Source organism: Myotis brandtii, unplaced genomic scaffold (assembly GCF_000412655.1).
Source record: "Myotis brandtii unplaced genomic scaffold, ASM41265v1 scaffold1282, whole genome shotgun sequence".
Classification (NCBI taxonomy): Eukaryota; Metazoa; Chordata; class Mammalia; order Chiroptera; family Vespertilionidae; genus Myotis; species Myotis brandtii.
The window spans coordinates 1,122,129-1,145,819 of NW_005354519.1; the positions used below are offsets into that span (position 1 = coordinate 1,122,129).

Consider the following 23,691-nt stretch of genomic DNA (forward strand, 5'->3'; position numbering starts at 1 on the left):
TGAGTCATTTCAAGTTCCATCTTAATACAAGATTACTTCTAAACTGTTAGATTATATATGTTTCCTTAGAAATAAAAGTAGTTCATGAAAATTCACAGGTATTAACTTTGGATTATAGATGCTAAAGGGTGAGCACCTCTCTAGTACTTCTTCCTTTCCTATCATCTCCTTACAGAAATAAGACAATATGAGATCTTCCAAGTTTCTTGACATCCTCCAATTTGTATTGTGGTTATAAGCAAATATGTGTGGGAACACACAGCTGTGAAGGATGTTGACCAGGGCAGGAGTTAGGGGCTGAGAGAGTGCTTACCTAGACAAAGTGACCCAATCGACTATGGGGACTAAACTAAATATCAAAACACAAGGTAGGAGGAAGGGGGCTTGCCCATTGTTCATGGAGTGGTGCTTGTGAGACTTAATTCATCACCTCATTGGAAGCAAAGACGTTTCAAACATTTAGGATCACAAATAGATGCTACTACATATTCATTGAGTGAGTGCAAATCCAAGGTCTCCCATCTTAATTTTCAAACTTCAGAACTCGATGACAACATCTTTGAAACTGTTGGTCGATGCTTCCCAAGTTAACAAGCGTGGGTGATTGCTGCTGGAATATCAGTTTATGAATTTAAAGTTAAAGCTAAAACTTCTAGCCAAGAATCAGCACTGGTTATCTGCACAGTAACTTCCTTTTCTGCTGTGCAGATCTGTCAGGAAACTCAGTTATAGGTTGTTAAATAGAAGTTCTGATCAGATAAAATTGAGTACTTTAAAAGGATTTTATTTTTTCCTTCAATTTTGGAGAACAATGAATACTTCCATTCTGGGAGTATTTCGTTTCAAAGAACTATTACCTTAAAATAAAATATACTTCTCCTTGGACAACACTATGGATGTACTAATGTTTTTAATTTCTAGTAATTCTTTTAAAATTTTTTATAGTTGCCCACAGCTCATTTCTTGCTCTCTAATTCCTGCATATCTTCCTCTGCTGGAACATATTTCAAGTGCTTTCTCCTTGCCATGTCAGTGGGTCCTTGACTAGTACCTGGCTTTGTATTACTTTCAATCAGAGATACTTTATTCTTTGCGTAACTCCTCTCCAGAGGGTACCTCTTTAACTACTCTTTCACTTCTGTTGTCTAGTGGACATTCCTTTTAGAAAAGCATTGCATTAAGTTGCTTTGGAGAATACTCTTTTCAGGGGAGGATAGCTTTGACAAACGACTTTTATAGGTAAATACTTTGATAATTATTAGCTTACTAAAACCCCTTTAGGACAGTGGTTCTCAACCTTCCTAATGCCGAGACCCTTTAATACAGTTCCTCATGTTGTGGTGACCCCCAATTTTATTGTTACAAATTGAACATAATTAAAGCATAGTGATTAATCACAAAAACAATATGTAATTATATATGTGTTTTCCGATGGTCTTAGGCAACCCCTGTGAAAGGGTGGTTTGACCCCCAAAGGGGTCTCGACCCACAGGTTGAGAACCGCTGCTTTAGAGAATAGCCGTTTTAGCAAAGTTGTTAAGCCTGCCTCTTAAGCCAGACTACTTGGCTTTGAATCCTTGGCCTCTGCCTTCCCAGATGTGTGGCCTTAACTTCCCAGATGAGTGATCTTGGGCAAGTTAATCAACTTCTTTGCCTCTGTTTCCACATCTGTAAAAGGGTGGTAATAGTATGTACTGCATACAATGTTTGTGAGGATTGTATATACAGGATGGGACAAAAGTAGGTCTACAGTTGTTTGTATGGAAATAATACAGTAATTAATAAATAATACTCTGTGTTTTGAGTATTCAAAACAGTAAACCCACTTTTGCCCCACCCTGTACAGAGTGCTTAAAACAGTTTCAAGAACATCCTGGTAGTACTTTGTTTTATACAGAAAAACAAGGATTTTGAGATACTGCATAATCTTGAAATGCCTTCAAGATTAGACTCCGTATTCAAGTTTCTATTAGAATATATTTTATTTCCTCATTGCCTTCACTCCCACTTTTTGATATAAAAAGTTTACTAGTTTATTTTTTAAATAACCTTTTATTCTAGAAATAAAGAAAATGCAAGTAATAAAAAAAGAAAACGCCAGCTAGAGGTTACTTTTGTTAAATCTTTTGTGCACATCCTTCTTGGATGTCCTTACATGTCCATAGTGTATATTTGTGTTTTTTAATCAAAATGAGATCTTACACATATTATTTGGAGCCTGTACTTTTGTAGCTAATGATCTCTAGCATTTTCATTTTAGTAAAAAATTTATTAAAGTACTTTAAAACTAATCTTTTACAGTACTGCCACTATGTTGCCGGGCTGGTGGGAATTGGCCTTTCTCGTCTGTTCTCGGCCTCAGAGTTAGAAGACCCATTAGTTGGTGAAGACATAGAGTGTGCCAACTCCATGGGCCTGTTTCTGCAGAAAACAAACATCATTCGTGATTATCTGGAAGATCAGCAAGATGGAAGAGAGTTCTGGCCTCAAGAGGTAACAAATTCAGGGGACTTGGGAAAATAATTCAAAACACTTTCTGAAAACAAACCCCATTAAACCCTTTTGGTTGCAAGTGACAGAAATGCAAATTAAAGTACCTTAAGCAACATAAGAGAATGTATAAAGTAGGTTAAGATTTAGTTTGCTTCTTGTAGGTAGATTGGCTGAATCAGGGATTCAGACTATGTAATCAGGTTCTGTGCCCTTTCTCTTGTTCTCCAAGTGGTGGCTATAACGACCCCTGACTCACAACCTACTAGCTTAAAAAAAGTTCTTAGGGAGGTATGATTCACAGGGCATGATTCCCTCAATCAGTTACTAGAACCAGAGGGCTGAGAACTCTGTCCAGACTCGGATTATATCTTCCCAACACACACAGAATGGATTCCTTCCCGCTTCCACCCCCCTAAGCCAGAAGGATTCTAGGGCAAGAAGAGGGAAAGATGGACACAGATAATAGGGTGTTGAAGGCCTGGGGCGGGGGCGGGGCTGAGATGGAGTGGGTCAATAGGGGAAAGAGGGGGACATTTGTAATACTTTAAACAATAAAGATTTATTTTAAAAGATAGAGGGAAAGTACGCTAGATAGGCAAAAATTACAGATGCTCATTTAACAGACAAGAGTTGATTTTTAACAATTAAAAAGTAGACAGGAAAAGGAAAGGCTTTGACATATTGATTTTTATTCAGAAGGAAAGCTAGACAATTTTATAACTATTTGCTGATTTTATTCCAGCATTTACCTTTTGCTTTCCATAAAGTAGTTTCCTAAGACAAAGTGCCTTTATTTATTTACTTTTATTTTTCAATTATATTTTACATTCAATTTTTTAAAAATATATTTTGATTTCAGAGAGAAAGGGAGAGGAAGAGAGAGATAGAAACATCAATGATGAGAGAGAATCATTAATTGGCTGCCTCCTGCACGCCCCCTACTGTGGATCGAGCCTGCAACCTGGACATGTGCCCTTGATCAGAATCGAACCTGGGACCTTCAGTCCTTAGGCTGATGCTCTCTCCACTGACCCAAACCGGTTGTGGCTACATTCAATTTCATTTTGTAATAGTTTCAGCTGTACAGCATAGTGGTTAGACCAGTGATTCTCAACTTTAGCTGTACATTAGAATCACCTGGGAATCTTTTTAAAATCCTGATTTCTGGGCCTCATCCTCCGGAAATTCTGTTTCTTTGTTATGGGGTGGGGCCACAACATTAGTAACAAAGAAACAGAATTTCCGGAGGATGAGGCCCAGACATCAGGATTTTAAAAAGATTCCCAGGCGATTCTAATGTGCAGCTAAGGTTGAGAACTACTGCATCAGTGCATCAACATCAGTCAGTTGCCTCCTGCACACCCCTTTTTGGGATTGAGCCCACAATCCTGTCATGTGCCCTGCCAGAAATCAAACTGGCAACCTCTTGGTGCATGGGATGACATTCAACCACTGAGCCACACTGGCCAGGCTGTTATTTCACTTTTAAGTTACTAAGATCCAAGGAGGTGTAATGCTCTTAGAGTACGGACCTAGCTCTTTTCCCCAGATATGCTTGTTCAGTAGCATTCTTATCAGAATTGGGAATGTGGTGTTAAACATTAATTATTTTGAGGCCTGGCAATCTTGAAAATGTTTAGCTTATACCATTGTAGCTGATTTTGTATGTATCTGGTTATTTTTTCAGGAATAGCCTAATGCTTTCTGGATAACAGGAGGCCTCTTTTGTCTGAGGCCATCAAAATATTGCTTAGTACAGTAATTCTCAACCTTGGCTGCACATTAGAATCACCCGGGAATCTTTTTAAAATCCTGATTTCTGGGCCTCATCCTCCAGAAATTCTGTTTCTTTGTTACTAATGTTGTGGCCCCACCCCATAACAAAGAAACAGAATTTCCGGAGGATGAGGCCCAGAAATCAGGATTTTAAAAAGATTCCCAGCTGATTCTAATGTGCAGCCAAGGTTGAGAACCACTGGCTTAGTACATGCTGCACTAATTGTCCCAAAGGGACACTTTCCCAAGTACTTGATGTACTCTTAGGTTGTGATAAGTCCTTCACTTGTAGTTATAAATAGCCAATGGGTGTAGCTTAAAAGAGACTAAATCTTGGTGAAAGATGAGGCAGCAGCTAAAGAAGATTCACCTGTGTACCAGTAGTTCTTATTCACAAAGATCCTTTCATATTGCTTGTACATTTTTCCTCTATGCACATCTTGATTTGTATTTGATCTTTTTATCTGTCTAGGTTTGGAGCAAGTATGTTAAGAAGTTGGGTGATTTTGCTAAGCCGGAGAATATTGACTTGGCCGTACAGTGTCTAAATGAACTTATAACCAATGCTCTACATCACATTCCAGATGTCATCACCTACCTTTCCAGACTTAGAAACCAAAGTGTGTTTAACTTTTGCGCTATTCCTCAGGTATGGAATAGGGCTATGCTTGTTGTATATGGGAGGTAGAGGTTAAAGGGAGTGGGATGGTGGTAGTGATGGGGGTGGGTAGAATGCATCTATTATTTTGGTCTGCTATATTCAGGAATATGGTTCTTTAAAAAGATGACTCTAGTTTATTTTCTTTGGCTGGGGGGCAGGCAGTGTTTCACAACACCTCCCCTGTGCCTTACAACCACCACACTCAGCTAAGCCTCAAGGTGAAGTCTGCTCCTTCCCTAGATTTATGGGGAATGCTGAGTAGGTGAAGCTATTATCATGAAAAGTCTTAATTAAGCACCTAAAATGTGCTGTCCTATTTTTAAGACTCAGGCTAACAGAAACTGATCCTATGGATCTAGCAGCCCCTTGATGTTTTAGGAGCTTACAGTGAAAATGCCTTGGATCTAGCCCCTTGATGTTTTAGGAGCTTACAGTGAAAATGCCTTTACCAGCCCGGCTGGTGTGGCTCAATGGATTGAGCGTCATCCCATAGACCAAGAGGTCTTGGATTTGATTCCCGGTCAGGGCACATGCCCAGGTTTCAGGCTCCATCCAGTAGGGGATGTGGGCGTGCAGGAGGCAGTCGATCAGTGTGTCTCTCATTGATGTTTGTCTCTCTCCCTCTCTGAAATCAATTTAAAAAAAATGCCTTTACCAGTTTATTTTTTTTGTTTGTTTTATTTTTTTAATCCTCACCTGAGGATGTTTCTCCATTGATTTTCAGACAGAGTGGAAGAGGAGGGAGGAAGGGAGGGAGGGAGGAGGGAAGGGGGGAGGAGAGAGAGAGAGAGAGAGAGAGAGAGACATCAATGAGAGTTCAAGAGAGAGGGAGAGAGAAATATTGATATGAGATCAATTGATTGCCTCCCGGGAGCCCGAAAATGTGCCCTTGAATGGGAATGGAACCTACGACCCTTCAGTCCATGGGCCAGTGCTCTAACCACTGAGCAACAGGCCAGGGCAGTTTCAGTATTTAACTAAACTAAGTGAAGAAAGAGGATTTAACTGATTTGGAAACTTGCTTTACTCTTGTTCTGATAACCAAGCTTGAATGGTTCTTGGAACTAAGACCTGTGTGCCTGATTTAGGTTTTCATTTATCCTAAAATTTACTTTTGAGCATGGGAAACTACCTTTGGTTTTCTTTTGTCTCCCTCCCCCCACTATGATATTTTTAAACATATAATGATTATGTTCACTGTAGGAAAAACAGGAAAAAAAAATAGAAAAATCTTACTAGATTTTTTTTGGAGATTATTTTTCAGATCTAATAACTAGCATGGAAAATGTTACATTGGTTTGTATTTGGTTTTTTCCCAAATAAAAAAAGGACTTTCATGACTAAACTATGGAATCCTTTAAGACTGCAAAGACCACTGATTATTCTGTGTGTTGTTGAGAAAGGGGGGAGTGAGAAAGGTAAAAGTCTAGACATGCTTTCTTTATGAGAATTTTTTCTTCGTTAGTTATTAGTTACATCTTAGCTCTTTGGCAGCTCTTTCTCATTCTATAGAAGATTTTCTTACCTTCTCATGATGATGAATGCCTACAGAGCCACTTCTTTCCTTTGTTTTATGAAATGAAATGAATTAGTGTTTTTGTCCTCTGTATTGTTTTTAGGTAATGGCCATTGCTACTTTGGCTGCCTGTTATAATAATCAGCAGGTGTTCAAAGGGGTAGTGAAGATTCGAAAAGGACAAGCAGTAACCCTGATGATGGATGCCACCAACATGCCAGCTGTCAAAGCTATAATATACCAGTATATGGAAGAGGTGGGCTATTGAACTACCTGGATAATTTGTAGCTATTTTTATGATTTAAATAGTGTTCACTTTAACCATGTCATTTGGGTATTAGATGACCCTAATAACTCACTGTGTCATGTAGTAAAGAGGTAGGAGTTGGTGAGCGGGGGCGGGGGTGCACACAGGGAGGGAGCTGGTTGTTGACTCTGGTGAGAGGAGTTAAATGAAGCAAGGCTGGGACTCCTATGTAGAATCCTGCTGGGACTCCTACGAAGAATCCTGTTTTTTGAGCTAGGAGATGATGTTAGAGGTCAGTCAAGGTTCTGGTTTACAGGTGAGGTGTGTGAAGCTGAGGCTTGTGTATGCTAATGCATTGTCTGACTGAGTGGTTCTTGGACCACAGACCTTATTTCCTGACACCCCTCCATACTTGCCATTACATCATGGGCCTCAATTGAAAAACCATGGTAGGAAATTTTGGCAAAGGAAAACCATCAAGCTGTAATTATTTCTAAGTTTTCTAACACAAATGCCATTTCAAATGCCAAAACCATAAAACAAATGCTGGTTTAAGTCAAACCTCTAATAAAATATAACTAGGTTCAAAAGAACTTTTTTTTTCGAGGCTAAAATTCTAATCACAAGGCCCTAGAATGGTGGTCTTCAAATGGAGTGGTTTTGCTTCCATGAGGGGACCTTTGGCAATATCTGGTGACATTTTTGATTGTCAACTGAGCCGGGGGTGGCTACCGCCAGCTGGAGAATGGAGGCCTTAATATGTTCTTTTGAAGATTGAAATACTACAGAAGTATTTGAAAACATAAAATGACCCATTTCATTCCTCCCTTCCCAGAGATCACCTCTCTCAATAGTTTTCCACATCCTTCCGGTCCCCTGGTTATGCCTTTACAGGGATGTGATTTATAACAGCGGGATCATCCAAAACAGAATTCTGCAAACTATTATTTCTTCTGATGTATTGCACATTGCACATACTCCTTGTATTTCCGCTCTTTTTTTTATCTGACAAGTTTTGGACCCCAGTATTTATACCAGAGGCACCTGTAGAAGGTATGAGAGACGACCAAATTTTTTTAAAAATCCTAAAATTCTTTTAGTGACTGGATGAGTGTTCAGCCATTGACCAAAATATTGCTGCCGACAATACTTGGGATAGTCCAGCAGCACTCGGAGTTTACTATGTGCCTGGCATAGCAACTGAATAGATTGATACTATTAAGGTGAAGGAAACTTGAGGCCCTGAGCCCACTGGAGCCATAATTTGGGCCCAGGTCTTCCTGACTTCAGAACCTATTCTGTTCATGATGTTCATGATGCTAAGGGGTTGAATTAACCTTTTGACACTGGATACAGTTGGCCCTCCGTATTCTGTTTCCACATCTGGGATTTAACCAACCACAGGTCAAAAGTAATTAGGGCCCTTCCTGGTTTGGCTTGGTGAATAGAGCATTGGCCTGTGGACTGAAGGGTCCTGGGTTCAATTCCAGTCAAAGGCACATGCCTGGGTTGCAGGCTTGATCCCCAGTAAGGGATGTGCAGGAGGCAGCTCATCAGTGATTCTCTCTCATCATTGATGTTTCTTTCTCTTTCTCTCCCTTCCTCTCTGAAATCAATAAAAATATTTTTTTTAAAAAGTAATTAGGGAAAAAGTTAGGTTGTTGCTGACATGTACAGTATAGTTAAATCTGTGGTGGGTGTGTCTATATTGAAGATGTGCAGACTTTTTCTCATTATTACCTAAACAATTCCCTAACAACTATTTACATGACATTTACATTATGTTAGATGTTATAATTAATCTAGAGATGATTTTAAATATACACAGGAGGATGTGCTTAGGTTATGTGCAAATACTATTATGGCATCCTATATAATGAAAGGCTAATATGCAAATGGACCAAACAGCAGAATGACTGGTTGCTATGATGCTCACTGACCACCAGGGGGCAGATGCTCAACACAGGAGCTGCCCCTTGGTGGTCAGCGTGCTCCCACAGGGAGTGCTGCTCAGCCAGAAGCCAGGCTCATGGCTGGCGAAAGTAGAGGCAGTGGCAAGAGCCTCTCCCGCCTCCGTGTTGGCACTAAGGATGTCCGACTGCCAGCTTAGGCCGCTCTCTGCGGGGAGCAGTCGGACACCCTCCAAGGGCTCTGGACTGCAAGAGGGCACAGGCTGGGCTGAGTGGGGACCCCCCACCCCCCACCGAGTGAACGAATTTCCTGCACCGGGCCTCTAGTTTTATATAAGGGACTTGAATGTCCTTGGAATTTGGTCTCTTTGCAGGGTCCTGGAACCAATCTACTTCATATACCAAGGGATGACTGTAATGCATTCTGGGCACTATTTCTTCATTTTATATGAATTACAAACATTTTCTGTAGTACAAAGTTCAGGGAATGTTTTAGTTCACAGTTTTATCACTGATTTTAGAAAACCTTTTCTTAAAATACTGTAGGCTATTCTATATTAAAATTTTATTTTATTTGGTGTTTTCCTTAACTATTGGAATGAAATTCTAGGTGTTATTCACAGTTGGATTTAGGGTAAAAGTGGGCCAGCCATGGCTGGCTGACCTCATTTTTGTAAATAACTTTTTATTAGAATAAAGCCACACCTGTTGCTTTACATATTGTCTGCTGCTGGTAACACAGTGGCAGAATGGAGTAGCTGCAGCAGGGCAGATATAGTTTTTGGTTCTTGAAGAAAAAATTTGCTGGCCTCTGATTTTGGGCATCACTTATTTTGTTTAAAGTAATGTGTCTGAGTATTGTTAACATATATGACATTTTATGCATTCTAACATATAGAGGCTTATAAAGGTATAACAAGAGTAGGTGTAAAAGTAACTATACTAGCCCATGGCTGAGGAGGAGGGAATGTAAGGGGGTTTTGACCTTTTATTTTACTTTTGTATTCCTCGTTCTTATAGGTACAATTCCATCTAAATTTTGTTTTGACGAATTGTAGTTTCATCCCCATCTCTGTTTTCTCTCTATAGATGTCCTTTGTAACATAATATTAGATATTAGACAAAACTAGCATATTCCTGTAGGCATATTCTTTTATTTCTTCGTTATATGAAATTGCAGCTGTGCTTTTGGGTGGGGAAGAAGGAAGATGGCAAGAATAAATATTTGTGAGAAAAAATACCCATTACATAATGTAAAGTTTGGAAATATTTTTTTAAAAATCCTGCTCTGTGCTCTTCAACCACTGCCTGCCCCTCAGCTCAGATCATTGTCACTTCCCATCTTATTAACCTCCTAACTGGTTTGTCAGTTTGAGTCAGTAAACGTTTATGGAGGGCCTCCTGTGTGCCAGGCACAGTGCTAGGTTGGAGGTAAGAAGATGAATAAGAGGAAGTGCCTTTGAGCTTGCAGTCTAGTTAGGGAGCAGCTAGATGATTTCAATGTAAGAGGTAAGGTAGGACTATGTACAGGAGAGTGGCACTAGGCCCAACCGGGGGGTGGGGTCAAGGCAAGTTTTCTAGAACAGTGGTCACCAACCTTTCGGACCTCACGGACCACCAGTTGGCGACTGCTGTTCTAGAAGACATAATGGCAAACTTAAGTCTTGGGCGATAGGTAAGAGCTAGGTAAAGGAGTGTGGGAACAGCATTCCAGGAGAGGGAGTGGTGTGAGCAAAGAAAGGAACAGTGTGCAGTAGTAGTAGCACATGTAAAACAACACAGGCCTTTGTTTCTCGAGTGTGAAGAAGGGAGGTTGGCGGGCCCAGGTCATTGCAGCCTTGCGCTCTACATCAGGAGCTCAGACCTTACTCAGCTGGCAGTAGGGAGCCACTGAGGTTGTCAAGCGGAGGTTTTAGATCTCTGACAGTGTGGAGAACAGACGAGTGGATTTTGGTAGTCCAGCATAAAGTCAGGAGCTCACTTTGGAGGCTGGTATAACCCAGAGGAGAGTCACTGGGGTCCGAACCAGGGGCTGTAATTGGAGGCATGTGGAGGAGGAGTGGGTTCAGCGGATGTTTCAGAGGTTTGCAGAGGAGGTAGGTGTGGAGGTGCAGGGAGGACTTTAGGATGACTCAGATGATCTGTTTCTGTTCTTGCCTTTCTTCATCCAGTCTGTTGCCCATCCCACAGATTCAGTCTTGTCCTAAGCTGCGTCTGCTAGTCTTTCCGGTATTGTTTCCCCTTTGTCATATGCTGCTTCAGCCTAGAAACTATGCTGACATTACCAAGCACCTACTGTGCTCCTGGCTATGGGAGGTGTGGGGATGGATGATCATTGAGGACCAGTAGCTCCTGGTGCAGCATGGCTCAGGCCTCCCTGCTTGCTCTGTACGGCAGGCTTTGGGATTACACAGGCCTGGGTTGATAGCCTGCCCTATTGGTGGAGTGACTTGGGGTTATTACTTTCATGTTCTGTTTGGTAAAATGGGCATAAAATCCCTACCTATTTGGAGTTGTTGTAAGAAGTCAACACACTACGTTTATATAGGTCCTAGGACTCAGTAAGTAGCACTTACTGTCTTTTCCTTTTGTTAACAGATCTATCACAGAATCCCCAACTCAGATTCATCTTCCAGTAAAACCAGGCAGATCATCTCCACCATCAGAACACAGAATCTTCCCAGCTGTCAGCTGACCTCCCGAAGCCACTACTCCCCCATTTACCTGTCATTTCTCATGCTCCTGGCTGCCCTGAGCTGGCAGTATGTGAGTACCCTATCTCAGGTCACAGAAGACTATGTCCAGACCGGAGAACACTGATTTGTTCACCATGAAATAGACTGACCTTTTTTTCAAAGAGGGATATTGGCTTCCCCTTTTCTCCCCTCCTGCTTTAATCCTGTAATTCTGTGGGCTTGGACCCTGAGAAACTGAGGTGCAGCTGAGAAGAGAATAAAAGAGGATCCCTCACCCTCAGCACCTGGGACCTGTGGGTTGTGCTCACCTGCACATGGTGGCTGATGGTGCACACTCGGTGGTGCAGGTCGGGAAGTGGTTGCCCTGGGACGCCTGACAGATCTGTGTGCATCCTGACTAGTTATAATTAAATGTGTTTAATTTAAAGCAACCTTTGATCTCTTATCCTAGTAGAAAAGTGAACTGAATTTTCTTCATGTTCGTTTGTTTTTCTCATTTTTTTCTTCAGTTGATTTGAAGGTAATAGCTGTGAAGTTGACAGCTCTGGGTAATTTTTCTGTTTCCTACGAATACAGACCATGTTCTGCACTTGAAGGCTGGGAATTAACTTCATGGTGTCTGGTAGCATTTTCTTCTTTGAAGAGGTTACCTTTCAGAAAGATTGCCTAAGCGTCATTGTTGAAGATTGGTCTCGTTAAGGCTGTTTTTGATTTTGTAAAATAATGAATTACTCTGCAGTGGTCAAATGCAGTTCACTTGAAAGCTTGGGTGAGTGTGGCAGATAAAGGAACTCAAGGATGGAATTAGTGCTTGAGGGACGGATGGCACCATGATGCCACCTGGCGCAGTACCAATAAGGACACAGCTGCCTGGCCCCTGCATGACGGCCCGCTGGGAGCTGGGAAGGGGGCCCATGGCAGCCGCCGCTCTGCTCCAGCTGGTAGCCTGATTAGCTGCCAGCCTTCTCTGCTTTTGGCCAGTTCCCTTAGCTGCTTTCAGGGTTTTAAACTCAGCTTTTGTTTCTTTTCGTTACCAGTTTATACACTGAAGTCTCAAGAAAGGCAAAAGCCATGTTCAGGTGATTGGCTTGAAAGCTGAATGGTACACAGCCCAATTCTAGCGCTGTGTTCACCTTCCTCCTTCCCAGCACAGCCGTTTTGTGATGTACTCTGACCCAGTGACTCGCTGAGATCTCAGCTTGGACTAGGGGGGGACCTGGCCCCACTAGGGGTGCCTGAAGCCCCTCAGGCTGAGAATCGCCTGTAGGGCGCAGCCCAGTGCTTTCTAGAAGCCAGTAGTGCTCTCTGGGTGTATATAGCATATAGACTACTCTCTGCTGCAGTCCTTTATGAAGTGTGACTTGGTGAATTTGAGGTTTTTCCAGCAGTGGTGTTGGATTTGCATTGTTGTACACATGCCCACACTGATTTTCCTCCTGACAGCCGCCACCGGACAGTTGGCTTAGTTTTTCGGTCCAGGAAAGCTTCAGATAATTGGTTCATTTGAGGCTCAGCCCTGGACAAACTAGTGACTTGCCATGTACCCACCATTCAGCTGTGAACCAGACTCAATAGTAATCTTCCAAGAGGTTTAAAGCATCAAAACTTGGTTTGAGCCCTGGCCGGTTTGGCTTACTGGATAGAGCGTCAGCCTGCGGACTCAAGGGTCCCAGGTTCGATTCCGGTCAAGGGCATGTACCTTGGTTGCAGGCACATCCCCAGTAGGGGGTGTGCAGGAGGCAGCTGATCGATGCTTCTCTCTCATCGATGTTTCTAACTCTCTATCCCTCTCCCTTCCTCTCTGTAAAAAATCAATAAAATATATTAAAAAAAACAAAAAGACAAACTTGCTTTGAGATTCCAGGACGGGTTAAGAATTTGTGTGAAGTCTAAGGTGAGCTCTGAAGTTCATGGTGGACAGAGCCTTGGTCTGAGGTGGACATCCCGGAAGCTTCTCCTGTGGCTCAGCCACGACCTGTGGGACTTGCCGAGCTTGTGTGGTTTGGTGACCTTAGGTCCCTCCCAGCTGGAAAGCGGTGGAATTTTTACATCACTGACTTGTGTAGAGGTCTTAGATCTCAGGCCCACACCTGCTCCCTTTCTTGAGACTTCAGATGTTTCCCTTTTAAATGTTTTTTCTACTAAAACTGCCAGATGAAATGCAGGGTGAAACCCAGTTAAAACTCGGATAAATTTAAGTATAATTATATCCCAAATATCGCATGAGACATATTTATATAAAAAATTGTTCGTTTCTCAGCACACATACTAAAAACATTGTCTGAAATTCAGATCAAATTGGGCATCCTGTATCTTTATTTGCTGAACCTGGCAACCCTGCCCTTTATACCACACTTTAATGTAATTAATAAAATGTATGGCATTCCTGGCATGCAGTCTACCTGATTCCTCCTCACAGTGGTAGCTGAGGTAATGATCAATGGTGATAACTTGAGGTTTATTGATGCTGATCCCTATTTTTTTCTAACAAAAACTCCTTAAGCCAAATGTGAAGATGACCATCATGTTACATCATCTTGCACATCCCTCCTGGCTTCTGGGATGAGGACTGAGTTGCAGGGAACACTGTGGAGGTAGGAGAAAGTGCGTGAAAATGGAATTATTCAACTCAGTGTGGGAGTAGGTAAATAACTTCATTGGGGTTATGAACATATTCTCATCTAAATGTTAATAAAATGTTATGAATTTACAGCTTTGGTAAATGCTATGCTGGGTTTCACAGATTTTTCCTAGTGTTCACTGGGTGTTTAAGAAGTTATCTTAGGAGCTTCTGATTCTTCTGAGTCACATCAGAAGTCAAACGTCATGATTTTGGGAAGAGCTAGTCCAACTCTCAGGTGGGGAAGGGAAATAAGATATTGACAGGCCAGTGGGATGGGTATTGATTCTTCAAGTTGCCTCTGTTCCCCTCAAGAACTGGTGTCTCTTGTGGCTTATGATTCTTAGCTAGGCCTATCCAAAGGAATCTTTCTTAACCAGCAGTAAATTAAAGTCACAGGGAACTTGCAAAGGAGCGCACCAGGCTCTGCCTCCACCCCATTCCAGCAGTGGGAGGCGCCAGGGAAAGCTGGTCCTCCAGCAGGACATGGGTTGTGACAGGGACTAAAAAGAGAGAAGCTGTGGTCTGAAAGGATGCTGGAGTGGAGAGAAGCTAAAATTAGGTATTTACTTTGTTCCCCTCGACTGACAGCCCTGATTAGAGTTTAAAGAGCACCCAGATCCATGAGCCCATGATTCTTTCTGTGGGATAAGGATAGACAGCAGCCACGAATCTACAGACAAATGATCTTTGAGGTCCCACCAGAACAGACCTGACATTGAAGGAGAAACCTTTTATTGGCACAGTATTCCTTCTTTAATAGGGTATAGCAGTGATTTTTAAACAATAAAGGCTGGTTTCTCTCTATTTTCATTGTATTAAGAGGTCAGTAAGTCAGTCAAATCAAGACCACCCAGTTTAAGGAGACAGTTGGTAAAACTACTACAGCTCTTCCAACATTAGACTACTTCATTCTCATGATCAGCTGAGGTGCACAAAAAAATAAAACTTCTATTTAAAAATCATGCCAAGATCAGAGCAGGTTAGCAACACTGCAAAGCTCGACAGATGCAGGAGCCCCGGGAGAGTGGCTTTTTCCAAAGGGCTGCCCCACTATTCTCTTCTCAACCTATTTCCAAATTAGAAAGCTGCTTGCTCAGAGGTACTGCTGATGGTGGGATGCACGGGAAGCTACCATTAGGAAATCCACCTTTCGTTCCTTTGGAAAAACTGCGAACCCTGTAGGCCTATCATGCTCCCTGGTGATGCACAGATGGAGAAGGACGAAGGATGTGGAGGTGGTTGCAGGAAGAGCCGAGCAGCACTAGCCTAAGGGGGAAGGACTTGCGTTGCGTGTAGCAGTGGTTTAAATGCATTGTGACAACAGTCCACTGAGTGGCCTGGGAGGTAGGCAGGCCTTGGCTGTGTCTCCTTGGAAGACTGCTCTCATGGTAGACACAAGGTTTGGCCCAATCCAGTCCTTCAGGCCCTGTCTAAAACCCATTTGTACTCAAAGAATAAAAGACATTCCTACCCCTCATCTCACCCCCAGCCCCAATGGCTATATTTCAGGAAACACTGCCCCAGGGCTGGCTGGAAGGGCCCACAGCGGGTTAGATCCTTTTCCAGTACTGGTCCGTGCAGGGGAGTCCAGCCACGATCTCCGACTCAATTCCACAGTGATCCTGTCCTCTGAGGATTTTAAAGAAGCCTGGAAAGCAAAAGTAAGATGCCTTTAAAGTGCGTCTTGGGTTTGGGGCCTTGCCAACATATTCAGACTCATCCCTGAAAGACCCAGGAGCGAAAGTCACCAAACAGACACCAACCCAGCATCAGGGTGCTCTACCAGCTTCCACTGTTTGCACAGCAGCCCCGCTCCCCATCAACCCCATGTCACCTGTCACTGCATCTGGTGCAAGGGGATGGGAGCACAGCGATCTGAAGCTGGGCCCTGCTCCCTACCACCCTCTCTCAGGATCAGAAGCTGCCCTTGGGGCAGAGGGAAACTAGCCCACTAGCACCTGGAAAGTCACAGTTAAGCCTAGGGTTTGGAGCTGTGCAGTGGGTAGAGCAGAGGAAGATAAGATGACAACTGTGTTCTGGCTTGTAACACCCTATTCTTAGCAGGAAGGGAGCGGCACTCACCATTGTCACCCCAGTCAGTGTTCCAGGAGTTGCCAACCAGCCAGTAGGGGGTGTCATTCTCCACTCCCCAGCCCAGAATGCGGACTGCATGGCCTCCCACCATTTCTCCAGTGACATGTTGGTACACGCCTGAGAAAGGAAAACACCAGTCAGGCTGAGACCCAGCCACCGCCCCATCCCTCACAGCACCCCTCCACGTCAGCTGGCTCCCCAGGCAGGATAATCGGGGCCCAAAAGGTCTACTATTGTCTTCAAACGGGGGTTCTCTATTTGGGAGTTATTTGAATATATTTTTGAAAGCCCAACACACAATTATGTTGAGTAAACATTAAAATGGGAGTCCAATGAAACATGCCTGTTGATTGCCTTTAAAACTAAAGTTATAAATTAGAATTTAAGAAATAATTTAACGTTTAAATACCAATGGTCTGTTTTACATACTAGGACTCCATGTAATGATTTGTCGAAAGCAGTGTGTGGCGGAGAGTTCATCTGCTGCTCTGGGGTCTCCAGAGAGGAGATGCAGAAAAGAGCTGAGCTGGTGGAGCCAGTGTCAATCAATGGGAGAGAAAAAGTGCTCAGGGAGCTGGCCAGCCAGCTGTACCCTAGTGAGTCACTTTGCTGGAAATGTATTCTTAACTAACATGGGGGCTGTGCTAAGAACTACCAACTTTAGCTCTAGCTGGTTTGGCTCAGTGGATAGAGCGTGGGCCTGCAGACTGAAGGGTCCCAGTTTCTATTCAGGTCCAGGGCACACGCCTGGGTTACAAGCTCGATCCCCAGTAGGGGGTGTGCAGGAGGCGCCAATCAATGGTTCTCATCATTGATGTTTCTCTCTCTCCCTCTCTCAAATCAATAAAGATATATTTTTTAAAAATTACCAGCTTTATAGTATTTTTTTCTTGTCAGAATCATCTTCTTTTGTCTAATCCAGCGGTTCTCAACCTGTGGGTCGCTACCCCTTTGGGGATCAAACCACCCTTTCACAGAGGTCGCCTAAGACCATTGGAAAACACATATATAATTACATATTGTTTTTGTGATTAATCACTATGCTTTAATTATGTTCAATTTGTAACAATGAAATTGGGGGTCACCACAACATGAGGAACTGTATTAAAGGGTCGCGGCATTAGGAAGGTTGAGAACCACTGGTCTAATCCTTTCTAAGAGTTGAGAGTTGTGGAGTTTTCAATTTAGCAGCATGTACATGAGACAAGTGGTCAGCTCAGACTGTTCATCGGGGGTGAGGGGTTTCTAAGACAGCTCTCAGGCCGAGGACTGGCTAGGTCCCTGTTTCCTTGTCCATGGGGGTGGTAGGCATGAGGCTCGGGCTTTGCCAAGAAAAGATGAATAAAGAAGGTCACTCAACCCAGACACAAAATCTGCAGTTACAAGGTGATGGATATGCTGACAGAGCAACGGAGGAGAATGGAGGCGGGAGCCAGAGGCTCCAGGAAGGGGAGGAAAGACTCCCCTGGGAGATCTTTGAGCTGGCTATTCAGGGATGAATGGAATGAGCAGGAACTAGCCATATAAAAACATTGCAGCGGGATCCGAATAGCATGTGCAGAAGAGGCAAACAGGTGCAAGAAAGCAGAGCAGAGGCAGCTGCTGAGGGGTCTGCAGAGCCCGGTGAGGGGAGGCCTGGCACTGCCCTTCTGGGTACCCTGCCTTCCCCCTCTGATCAGGACCTGTTGGCCCACCTGAAAGGAGTTGCTTACCAGCCAGTAGGGGGTGTCATTCTCTACCCCCCAGCCCAGAATGCGGACTGCATGGCCTCCCACCATTTCTCCAGTGACATGTTGGTACACGCCAGACTTGTACATCAGGAAGTCTGAATACACGGAGAAGGCTGCCTCCACTGGGCCATTTTTGTAGATCTCTGCCATGATCTCCTTCTCGCTACTGGGGACGCTGTATGACTTGCATCCTAGCAAAAAAACCAGCAGGTGGGGTGAGACGTGCCTCCAAAGGCTCCACCAGCCAATTCACTGATTTATGGGGAGCCACCAGGTGAAGACTGAGCATCTAGGGGACTTGCCCAGTCTGCGGAGGGGGAGAGGGGGGGACGGGAGGGGTGGTGGTGACCAGGAACCCCGAGGGAGGAGTGATTGGACTGGATCTGGAAGTTGAGAAGTGGGAGAATGTGGCCCTGAGGGCAGAGTGGGACTGGACCAGGAGGACTGGACCAGGTCACTCCCCTGTACAAGGGGTTCGGTCCCCTCCAACTCTGAGGGTCTGACTCCTAAGACCACATCCCTGAGATGGAATTCGGGGTGGAGACAGAAAACACAGCAGGCAGGCAAGAGGCATTAATGCCCTTCCTTGCTCCATCCCGTGTTCCTGACTCAAGACTCAGCTGCCCTGGCCTCTTCTTTTGGCTTGGGAAGGCTGTCAGCGGGTCTCAGGCCCAGTGTGCTTACCGTAGTGTTTATCTTCTTTGTAGGATGGGGTGTAGCCCGGCTCACAGATCTTGCTACACTGCGGGGTTTCCCCCCCTTCCCCTGTGCATGAGGGCCGAGAGCCATTCACGTGGTGCTCACAGGGAGGGATGGAGTAGGGTCTGCAACCTGTAGGGACCAAGTAGAAAGGAAGGTCTTGGCCAACAGCCCCTACAGAGACTTTTCGAGGCCAGAAAGAATTAGGATGATGACTCACAGGAACAGTAGATACCCCCAAGTCTGCAGCCTGGGTCTGTTCTCCCCCCCACCCCCCACCCCCATTGCTAATTTTGCCATTGAGAGGATTGGCTTGTCTTTCTACCCTGTTTTCCAGCCCAGTACTCTCACCCTCAACCCTCAATCTTCTTTATAGTGGAAAATGAGACCATCCTTAGTTACTGCTTATAAAATCCATCTGGCTAGATAGGAACTCAGGGCCGACACTCACCTACATGGGAGTCATAGAGGCCACCAGACACCAGGCCTTTTTTTGTCCAGAAGTTCCAAGCGCCAGAGGGAAAGCCCCCATTACAGCTAAGAAAAGAGCCATTCATTAAAAGTCATCGTGAGAGAGGTGCTAGCTGCTCCCAGACCACTGCCTGGTGGAGCCACCACTGCCTTCGGCAAGTGGCCCAACGGTTCTCCCAGGTCCCAACAGACCCCCAATTCATTCTCCCCTGGATCGTCCCTTCCAGGGAATCACCCAAGCTCTCCACCCCACCCACCAAGACCCTCGAGAAGACAGAAGGACACTCGGATTCCTGTCTACACCAAACCAGGTTGTGTCCTTTCTAGAACAGGGGTTCTCAATGAGGGAGCACACCGAATTCCCCAGGGTACTAACCAAAACACCAGTGCCAGAATTCAAACTTAACTGGTGGACACACCTTTTTCTTTTTAGAGGGAAGCACAGGAGGCAGTGTGAGCAATCTGGGGAACCCATCATTAACTACAGATAAGGAAACAGGTCCTGAGGCTATTACATTGCCTTGAGCAGAAAAATCGGATCTGAGATCAGAAATTTAACCACGAATCCTGAGCCCATCTGTTTTGCCCAGACCCCACCACCCACAGCCAGCCCTGTGGGGCCAGCCTGGGTTTAGGAGCCTTCCAGAAAGCAGCAGCCATACTAGGGCCTGCTTCCAGATTCCCCAGATTCCCACAGTGCCTCGACCACATCTGTCCTCAATGTCACTCCCACCCCAGGGAGCCTCAGTCACCCTCCACCAGAGGAGGCCTCAGCCCAGGTCTCCCAGGTGCCATTCCCTCATGGAAGGTGTTGCCTCAGACTCACCCTTCTCCACACTGGAAGCCACAGCAGGTGAGCAGGTCCTCGGCAGACACCTCCACGTTGACATGCCCATTGGTAAGGATGCAGATCCGGTCAGAAATGGCTTCCACAGCTCCAAATGCCTGCAGAAACAATCCCTACCCAGGTAAGCCCCACCCCTGGACCTTGGAAGGCCGCAGTGGGCACCTCAGACTTCCTTGGTGACTAGTCTTTTTCAGCATCAGGCGAGGGTCCTGGCACTCAAACTTAGCTTTAAAGTTCGTTTAATCTTTACTCCTCTACCTGGGTACTCAGTTCATTTCTGAAATATGTAGTTTTGATTTTTAACATAAAAAAAAAACAGCTCACACTTGCCCAGGTGGTGTGGCTTAGTGGTTGAGCATTGACCTATGAACCAGGAGATCACGGTTCGATTCCAGGTCAGGGCACATGTCCAGGTTGTGTACTCGGTTCTCAGTAGAGGGTGTGCAGGAGGCAGCCGATCAATGATGCTCTCTCCTCACTGATGTTTCTATCTCTATCTCCCTTTCCCTTCCTCTCTAAAGTCAATTAAAAAATATTTTTAAAAGTAATAATCCATATTATTATATTTTTTAAAAATCCAGCAAGGCTATCTCAAGATGGGGAAATAAAGAGCTTCCCAGACAAAAAAAGGCTAAAGGAGTTTGTCACCACCAAACCAGCATTGCAAGAAACGCTAAAGGGACTGCTGTAATGAGAAGAAGAAACAGAGAGAAACACAGACATAAAGAATTAAAATGGCAATAAATACCTATCAATAAAAATCTTAAATGTAAATGGATTAAATGCTCCAATCAATAGACATAGGGTAGTTGAATGGATACAAAAACATGGCCCAAATATATGCTGTCCACAAGAGACCTCAGAAAAAAGACACAAAGGATGAGAGTGAAGGGATGGAAAAAAAATTTCCATGCAAATGGAAACAAACAAAAAAAGCTGGAGTGGCAATACTCATATCTGACAAAATAGACTTCAAAATGAAGGCCATCACAAGAGACAATAAAGGTCACTAAATAATACTAAAGGGGTTGATGCAACAAGAGGATATAACAATGGTCAACATATATGTACCCAGTATATGAGCACCTAAATATATTAAAACTTCTGGAGGACTTTAAGAGAGATTGACAGCAATATAGTCATAGTAGGAGACTTTAACACCCCGCTAACTTCACTGGATAGATCTTCCAGACAAAAACAAGGAAACAATGACGCTAAATGACACACTGGATCAGATGGATTTAATTGACATTTATAGAACATTTCACCCCAAAGCTGCAGAATATAGCTTCAAGTGAACTTGGGTTATTCTCAAAGATAGGTCACATGTTAGAACACAAAACAAGTCTCTACAAGTTCCCAGAAGACTGAAATCATATTAAGCATATTCTCAGATTGTAATGGAATGAAATTAGAAATTAACTACAGCCCGGCTGGTATGGGTCAGTGGTTGAGCATCGACCTATGAACCAGGAGGTCACAGTTCAAGTCCTGGTCAGGACACATGCCCAGGTTGCGGCCTCAACCCCCAGGAGGCGGCGTGCAGAAGGCAGCCAATCAGTGATTCTCTCTGATCAAAGATGTTTCTATCTCTCCCTCCTTCTCCCTTTCTCTCTGAAATCAATAAAAAATATATATTTTTAAGAAATCAACTACAGTATAAACACTCAAAAACATTCAAACATATGGAGACTAAATAGCATGTTATTAAACAATGAATGGGCTACCAATGAGATCAAGAAAGAAATTAAAAAAATTCCTGGAAACAAATGAAAATGAACACAAAACAACCCAAAATCTCTGGGACACAGCAAAAGCAGTTCTGAGAGGGAAGTTCATAGTACTACAGGCCTACCTCAAAAAACAAGAAAAATTAATAATAAACTATTTAACCCAACAACTTAAAGAATTAAAAAGAGAACAAGAAAAGCTCAGAGTAAGTAGAAGGAAGGAAACAATAAAGGAGAGCAGAAATAAATGACATAGAGACTTAAAAAACAATACAAAAGATCAATGAAACCAGCATCTGGTTCTTTGAAAAGATAAACAAGATTGATGAACTGTTAGCCAGACTCAGTAAGAAACAAAGAAAAAGGACCCAAATAAATAAAATCAGAAATAAAAGCGGAGAAGTAACCACTGACACACAGAAATAGAAAGAATTGTAAGAAAATGCTATGAGTAACTATATGCCAACAAGCTGGACAATGTGGGTGAAATGGACAAATTCCTAGAAAAATACAATCTTCCAAACTGAATCAGGAATAATCAGAAAACCTGACTAGGCCATAACAGCTGATGAAATAGAAGCAGTAATAATAATAATAATAATAATAATAATAATAAACTCCATCAAACAAAAGCCCTGGTCCAGACAGCTTCACAGAGGAGTTTTGCCAAACATTAAAAAAAAAAAAAAACTAACACCTATTCTCCTCAAACTATTCCAAAAAATTCAAGAGGAAGGAACACGTCCAAGCTCTTTTTTGAAGCCAGCATTATCCTAATTCCAAAACCAGAGAAAGACACTACAAAGAAAGAGAACGACAGGCCAATATCCCTGATGAATATAGATGCTAAAATCCTCAACAAAATTCTAGCAAATCGGATCCAACAACATATTAAAAAGATCATACACCATGACCAAGTGGGATTTATTCCAGCGATATTTGCAATCAATAAACGTGATACATCACATAAACAAACTGAAAGACAAAAATCACATGACCATATCAGTAGACATAGAAAAGGCATTTGACAAAATCCAACACCCATTTTGATAAAAGAACTCTCAGCAATGTGGGAATAGAGGGATCATACCTCAATATAATAAAGGCCTTATATGATAAACTTACAACCAACATCATATTCAATGGGTGAAAACTAAAACCATTTCCCCTAAGACAGGAACAAGACAGGGGTGTCCACTTTCACCACTCTTATTCAAACTAGAGGCCCGATGCACAAAATTCTTGCAAGAGTAGGCCTTCCTTCCTCTGGGTGCTGGCACCGGCTTCCCTCCGGCACCCAGGACCAGGGCTTCACTCACAGAGGGAGGCCCCGCCCACCCACCACAGCCGGCTGGTCAATCGCAGCCACTGCTGCTTGCCTCGGCCCTCACAGCCCCGGCTTCATCTGGCAGGATGTCAGGTCTAATGAGCATATTATGCTTTTATTATTATAGATAGCACTGCAAGTCCTAGCCACAGCGATCAGACAAGAAGAAAAAATAAAGGGCATCCAAATTGAAAAGGAGGAAGCAAAACTCTCACTATTCACAGATGACATGATATTGTATATAGGAAACACTAAAGACTCCACCAAAATACTAGTAGATATAATAAAGCAATTCGGCAATGTAGCAGGGTACAAAAAATTAACATTGAAAAATCAATGGCATTTTTATATACCAATAAGGAATTCTCAAAAGAGAAACTAAACAATCCCATTTGCCATAGCAACAAAAAAAAAAAATTAAGATACCTAGGAATAAATGAAACCAAAGATGTAAAAGATTTGTACTCTGAAAACTATAAGATGTTGAAAAAAGAGACAGAGGAAGATATAAACAAGTGGAAGAATATACCATGTTCATGGATTGCTAGAATCAACATCATTAAAATGTCCATACTACCCAAAGCAATCTATAGATCCAATGCAATCCCTATTAAATTACCCACGGCATTATTTCACAGATCTAGAACAAATACTCCAAAATTTATATGGAACCTAAAAAGATACTGAACAGTCGCAGCAATCTTGAGAAAAAACAAAGTTGGAGGAATCACAATACCAGATTAGATATCAGGTTATACTACAAAACCACTATAATCAAAACAGCCTGGTACTGGCACAAGAACAGACATATAGATCAATGGAATTGAACGGAGACCCCAGAAATCAACCCAAGCCATTATGCTCAATTAAT

The 23,691-nt window shown here is 43.3% G+C and overlaps 2 protein-coding genes across 3 annotated transcripts in view; one reads left to right on the forward strand and one right to left on the reverse strand.

Annotated features, from left to right (window-relative positions):
- Positions 1-11,749, forward strand: part of FDFT1 (farnesyl-diphosphate farnesyltransferase 1) — a 23,162-nt gene extending 11,413 nt beyond the window's left edge. Inside the window, exons 5-8 of one of the 2 annotated variants that reach the window (XM_005859627.2) lie at positions 2,302-2,493; positions 4,742-4,918; positions 6,550-6,702; positions 11,202-11,553. In XM_005859627.2, the coding sequence (XP_005859689.1) occupies positions 2,302-2,493; positions 4,742-4,918; positions 6,550-6,702; positions 11,202-11,423 (744 nt within the window). In that variant the 3' untranslated portion in view covers positions 11,424-11,553. Of the gene's footprint in view, positions 1-2,301; positions 2,494-4,741; positions 4,919-6,549; positions 6,703-11,201 lie in introns of both variants that reach the window. The other variant, XM_014534302.1, reaches the window with a different exon arrangement.
- Positions 11,750-13,735: 1,986 nt separating this feature from the next.
- CTSB (cathepsin B) overlaps positions 13,736-23,691 on the reverse strand; it is a 15,182-nt gene continuing 5,226 nt past the window's right edge. Inside the window, exons 4-9 of the mRNA XM_005859628.2 lie at positions 19,743-19,861; positions 18,897-18,982; positions 18,431-18,577; positions 17,821-17,937; positions 16,005-16,133; positions 13,736-15,570 (exon numbers count right to left, since the gene is read on the reverse strand). Of these exons, the coding sequence (XP_005859690.1) occupies positions 15,473-15,570; positions 16,005-16,133; positions 17,821-17,937; positions 18,431-18,577; positions 18,897-18,982; positions 19,743-19,861 (696 nt within the window). The 3' untranslated portion in view covers positions 13,736-15,472. The remainder of the gene's footprint in view (positions 15,571-16,004; positions 16,134-17,820; positions 17,938-18,430; positions 18,578-18,896; positions 18,983-19,742; positions 19,862-23,691) is intronic.